The sequence below is a fragment of the Wyeomyia smithii genome, chromosome 3 (genome assembly GCF_029784165.1).
Source record: "Wyeomyia smithii strain HCP4-BCI-WySm-NY-G18 chromosome 3, ASM2978416v1, whole genome shotgun sequence".
Lineage (NCBI taxonomy): Eukaryota > Metazoa > Arthropoda > Insecta > Diptera > Culicidae > Wyeomyia > Wyeomyia smithii.
This window is the reverse complement of record NC_073696.1, coordinates 103,995,105-104,001,672: the sequence shown is the minus strand read 5'-3', so window position 1 is coordinate 104,001,672 and position 6,568 is coordinate 103,995,105. Positions and strand designations below refer to the sequence as shown.

Below are 6,568 nucleotides of genomic sequence, written 5' to 3'. Positions count from 1 at the left end.
GATGTAGATTTTGATTCTTGGATAGTTTTAGCATGACTTAGGCCAATAAAAATGAATGGCGAAAAATAAATTTTTCCCTTAAAAAAAATTCAGAATCTAAAATGAAACAATAAAAAACCGGAGTTATAAATGCACTGTAAGCAGTCACGTTCAATGTAGTTTAGCTGTACAATTGCTTCAGTTTAAATCGATCTTCAAAACTAGTAAAACGTATTATAAAAAAAATAGGTCGAAGAAACTATAAATATCCATTAAGTAGAGAAAGAGAACTTCGAATCGTAGCCAGGGCCGGATTTACGATTGTGGGGGCCCGAGTCCCAGTTATAGTGGGGGCCCCAAAATAAAACAAAACTGTTTTTTATCGTACGAGTTAAAAGCATTTATTTGCTATTGAAAAATTACCAAAAATTTGTTAGAATTTTTTCTTAAGCCCTATTTATAGTTCCAAACGAAGTGAAAATCTCATACAACATGTTCATTTTTTCACGCTCGTGAAAAATGCAACCTGCGAAAATTTCACTTCGCTTGGAACTGTAAACAAATCCGATCCAGCGAAATCTATGGTTGTGGATCTCATCTTTTTCACTTGGGTTTATTTCTTTCTTTCTTTGCAAGCGCTAGTGAGTTTCTATTCTGTCAGTTGCAGCCAATTTTCACTTCGCTCGGAGTGTAAACTCGTGAGTTTCGCTTCACTTAAACTATAAACTGCAGGGTGGTGAAATACCTGCGTGTTCCACAAACGGGTTTTCACGACAGATTCCACAAGCAAAAACTTACGCTATTTCACTTGTCAAATTGGAACTGTAAACTATGCTTTACGAGTTTTTTGCAGAAAACTTATTAATTAAATAATCAACATTAAACATCTTCAGTATACTCGTACTCGAAACTTAATAATGATAAGTTTGACTGCCTTTCATTCTTCACAGTCGCACGCAACCTATTATAATAAGTTTCATCTTCAAATTTTTTTCTTGATACCTGAAAAAAAAACTACCGCAATTTGAAAAAAATGCGATCCACTGGCAAAAATTTGCCCACAATTTGAGAAAGACTGCGCAAAATACTCTAGGCGTTTAATGCGCGCTGGTTCGATTCGAATGGTGTGTTAATGTGTGTCGTTCCAAGAGAATCCAAGGTGAGCTCTTATGGATGTAGTTGTGATATTGGCGCTCGCGAAAAAATAACACTGAAGGAAAGTGTCAGATTGAAATGGTCTGTTCAAATTTTTTTACTGTAAATCGAACTTTTGATTAAATCTCATTTTTAAAGAGAAAATATCTTTTTGTCGATTTGTGGGGGCCCTAAAAATGTGGGGGCCCGGGGCCCGGGCCCCCTGGGCCCCCTTATAAATCCGGCTCTGATCGTAGCAGTGTTCTAAAAAACGTAAATGCGCGGAACCGTAGTGAAATCAACATGAATATATGATAATATACCGAACTGAGAATTATTGTTAATAAATGCTTCCATATGGTAAATTTCATGTATCATCAGCGTTAGTGATAAATATATAAATTAGGTCAAGCCAGGGTCAATTTGTGAGCCGTAAGGCTCTAAATGTCAATGACTCAAATAAGTTTTTCTAGACTTGGTTCAGCCTGGTTGTACCGCAACCACCTCTTCTAATATTTAACTTATTTCTTTACCCCGCTAATCAAAGTCATATTTTTTTCAAAACTGGTGTATTCAAAAATTATCTTGGGCTCATATAATTACGCTCTGTTTTTCTGTCTTGAGCATTTTTAAGTTACTTTAAAGTTTAGGTTTAGGATCGGGTATCGAAATCTACCTACTGGACTGATACTACACACTAGCAGCGCAATTTACAGGTGAGCGAAGGAGGTACAGGTGAGAATAATATCCACAGCACGAATACGTTTCAAACGAGAAACCAGACATTTATGTAACACGCAGCGAAGGAGGTTTCCTCACGTATCGGTGTAAGTAAGCGCGTCAGACATACTCGTAACCGTGGCGTCGCTCATAAAAACAAATTACCATTAGTTTCATACGCGTGTAAGTACCGTGGAGAGAAGCTTCATTTTTGTTTTGATCCGTATTATTGTTAATAGCACACACCCTGTCCGATGCGTTGATACTTTTTTCAAATATTCAAAGCATTAACTCTAAACTGTTGCTTCGTACAAATCTGTAGTATCAATTGAAGTGTCGGATAATTTCGTTGGAAATAGTAGTGATTCAACATGAATGAATATAGGAGTGAGAAACGACTGGCCTATCTGTATCCTCTTATCGGTGCATTATCGTTTATCTGCTGCATATCAACCGCCGTGGCATGGCATCACTGGCGTTATGTGCTTGATACCTGCGTGGAAACCAACTGCGGATGCATTCTCAATGGCCTTTCGACTCCCACATTTTTCACAGGTGGCCATATCGCTTATTGCCACTGGGCCACTTATGGACTCGTCCTGCCGATATTGTTTTGTGCTATTTTTGGTATTTTCCATGTATTTCGTGTCTGTTGTGGCAAACCTAGGGGTAACACTTCAACGGCCACGGTTCGCCAGAGGTATAACAAATATGACATATACATTCCTTTTTCGGGGTAAATTTATTCTTGAAATTTCAGATCTGGTGAAGTTATTGTGATGACGACCAAAACCGATGTAACTGATGAGGATGATATCAGTCCGTACTATTGGATCCCTGTTAGTATTATTGGAAGTTTTATGGCGCTCTTCACACTGGTCCATGCCGCAATGTATTTAGATGGGTTTTTATACAGCTGCAAACAGTATCGTAATGAACTGATCAAGTATATGCAAGCTAGTGGACCCCTTGTAGCTGCTATCCAAGGAAGATTATCATGCGCTTCGGTATTTGACTTTATGGATTACTTGCACCAAGATGTATCCTGGGATCGTCGTCGTGAGGGCAAAATCAACACAGCCGCTGCACTGATCATCGGACTTATATGCTCGTGGACTTGTATCGCTCTTTGGATTTGGACAGTAGTAGTTGCAGCTCAACGTGCTAGAGCTAGCCGTCGCGTTCGAGTTTAAAATTCAACTTTTTCATACCACATGTTTTCTTGATTACAACATGTCAACTTTGCTTGCATGAGCTATTTAGACCCATTTAGCGTCAGCATTGAAAAAACGCAACATTCCTCTCTCGGTTTTAAGGGAGTTCAAATCGAAAATATCGGCTCGGATCTTTAGAAATGATAAACTATTTCAGAAGAAACCTTCTAATCGTATAAATGGGTATAGCGGTCCAAATCTGCAACAAAAACACAAATCTTTAAAAACTGAATGTAATGTTACATGCCACATATTTTTGAGTTTCTACATCTCGTTTTATTTTGGAAGGCCTGACGAGTTTTCTGTTGCTGAGTTGTACCATTTTGAATCAAACTGTTAACAGTCTCATTTAAATGTGTGTTGCAACATACACAATGTATAACAATAATGTATATCGATCGCTTTGATGAGCAATCTGAGTCTTTTCGAAGTTTGATGTAAGACATCCATGTTTATGATTCATTGAATGCATACATATCCGCGTGAATCTACCATTAACACAACAATAAAATGCGCCATTTACGAAATAATTATAGCAAATAGGAGGGTTAGCATTGCAAACAATAGTACAGACAGATAACGAACAAAAATCTAGTGCCTTAAACCTGGAGAGCAACACTTTTTATCGTAACACCACCAAGACATAAATATGATATATGTTTACTTTCTTAAGAATAGCCTTTGAAATATAATATAATGAGCCATTAAACCTTCATATATTTTTTTCCACACGAGCAATAAGCGCCTATCAGTACAAAAATGAAGTCTCTCTGTTCCCCTATTCTGATTCTGATTCCTGGAATGATCCTGAACCTACGAGCTTAAGTAGAAATCTGCGGTGACAGAACAAAAATAATTAAAAAAAAAACAAAACTGAAAAACTTGAAAATGGAAACTTATAAATGTAAAACACCACCAGAATCAAGGAACGGCGAACACATCAGATGGGTCCCCAACATTTCCAGTTGCGAATAGCGCTGGTACTGCGGAACCTGGATACAACGTAAACCTACTAAAACACTGCTCACCGTCAAGAAATCGTAATCACTGTGGATTAACAAGTCAGACGTAGACGTAGAGAGCATTACAAACCCGACAGCTTTGCTATCTCTCATCAAGAGAGCATCAAAAATGCTGCTAAGGTTTCACTAAAGTCTAAAAACTCGTCCAAGAATCCTAGAAGGTCGCGCGCTGGAAAAGAACATCTGCAAAACATACTTAGGAAATACCCTGGCAACCCAACAATAAAAAAAGCTTTATAGGCCACAAAAAAGAAAGGACAGAAGCTTATCATGAGGAGCCACCTCTAGAACGAGATCGCTTAACACAACACTGACGTCGCCAGTATGAAACAACAGAGTAACAGATACTTTTCCATACGCGAATGAAAATCCGCTTTGCAACAAAGTGATAGCGTACAAAATATACCGTTGATATCCGAAGATACTCCTCCACCAGAGCAGGACCTACGCTGAGTGTCATAGAAAAAATATCTCTCATACTAGAGAATAACACAGCAGCTGGTACAGACAGAGTGCTACCGGAACTGATTCGCTATGGGGCGGAGAGCTTACTACGTCAAATACATCGACTAGTAGCAATCATATGGAGTCTGGAATAGGGACGTTCCAAGTTCCAATCTCTTACATCTTGTCCTTAGATCTACGACAAGAATTCGACCGATTAGAATTGTCCCCAAAGAGTTAGGAGTACCAGCGTACTTAGTTTTACATTGGCTGTATATATACTGAATTGAAGCTGAACAAGCGTTTCAGCATTCGTATCATATCCCGAAATTGTAGAAATTGGAGGAATTATCGCTAGTTTATGCACCTCGTATACATAAACAAACAGTGCAAACCAAAAATAATGATAGTTTTTGCAGCACGGCTAGCCATACCCACTTATATCAAAATTCAACAGTGCCTTGTATAAAATCGACCATTTAGAGAGGGCCGTTACTTTGACAAAACGTGTTCTATCGTGTTCAAGGGATACGATAGAAATGTTAAAGCGCTTGTTCAGCTACAATTCAGTCAATATACAGCCAATGTGAAATTGTTTATGAAATAAACTGGAAATAGATGTACGGGTTAAATCGATACGTATGCATGTATGTCAAGATAGACGGCAACGTGTTCTACCAGCAACCTCATGAGCATGAGTTCGAGATTCGAGACTGGCAGTAAAGTAATTGAATATTAAGAAGGTAATTTTCACAAACAATAATATAAAAATAAACGATGAAAAATACACACAAAAATGCAAAAAATCGAAAGATTTAGATGTGTTCGAATCGTCTAACCAATAAAAAAATGGTCTAATTAGGACGAATATATATTTTGAATTATATTTCACGTAGCTGTAATAAAGCTGAAAAAGCACTTTTACGGAAAGACAAAATGTACAATTTTAGCCATGGAATTGCCATATAGGCGCTTATTCAGACTATAAGCCAGCTACTGTTGACTGTAAAAGAGTTTTTCTACAAGCTGTACAAAGAATGAATAATCGCTTCTACGGAATCGATCAACATAAATAAAAGTTATTCAATTGGCTGAGTTATTTCTTATTAAGCCCTTCTTCGGCTATTTAGTAAGCCGAATGTAACAAATAGCTGATTTAGTTGTTTAAAACCGACTGATTAAAAGCTGATTAAACACTTAAAAATACATTATTCAACCTATGTTCAGCCATCAGCTGAATTAGACTAGTTATAAATGCGCTTATTTAGCCAAAAAATGTTTCTTGGGTTGGTATTATGTTTTTAAAATCAGTAGCTGCTTTAAAAAGTGATCTGAAAAAAAAGTTGGCATTAATGAAGGTGGTGGCAACGACAGGAGCTCTTGTTACTGATTAGAATGACGAGGAAAATACATTGTAAATTCAGCTATTTTCTATTTGCTCTGCTATCAATAATACCCATCGGCTCCATTGAAAGCATTAAAACCATTTCAAAACAGATCATAGTACTCAAATTAATTAACAGTAATTGAAATAAAATAACAAACTAACTTTTTTCTGTTTGGTATATTTTTTATCATTCGGTACAATTCTCTATTTTTATGTACATATACGTTTCGCTTTTTAAAATATCTCACAAACTTTTAAACAAAGCAAAGCAAAGCCTTGGTGCTACATTCCGATTCGGAACTTGACATTCTATTTACTATACACAGACTTCGCAGCCAACCGTTAAGTGTACAGGACAGTTGCGGGGCTAGCGCTATGATCCTACTGACACTAACAGTCTCTTCCGAGTCAAGACTCGAACCTACGACGACTGGCTTGTTAGGTCAGCATCGTACCTCGAGACCAGCTGGGGAGTCTAACTTTTGAACACCGGATAAAAAAATGATAGATTTTTAAGACAGAAGACAGTAAGTATCAAGAAGCGTTTATTCAACCAGTTTGTTCAGTGTTTAATTGGTGTTGTCTACCTAATAGCTGTTTTTTAAATTGAAATAGCGCTTAACCAGCCAACAACTAAATAATGACGAGGAGTATTTCAAAAGTTTTTC

General features: G+C 37.3%; 1 protein-coding gene across 1 annotated transcript; it reads left to right on the top strand.

Moving 5' to 3' along the window:
• The first annotated feature begins 1,937 nt into the window (after nucleotides 1-1,937).
• Nucleotides 1,938-3,756, top strand: LOC129732581 (uncharacterized). The gene is made up of 2 exons (XM_055693575.1): nucleotides 1,938-2,533; nucleotides 2,594-3,756. The coding sequence occupies exons 1-2, from the start codon at nucleotides 2,205-2,207 to the stop codon at nucleotides 3,024-3,026; spliced, it is 762 nt and encodes a 253-aa protein (XP_055549550.1). The 5' UTR covers nucleotides 1,938-2,204; the 3' UTR covers nucleotides 3,027-3,756.
• Nucleotides 3,757-6,568: the final 2,812 nt, after the last annotated feature.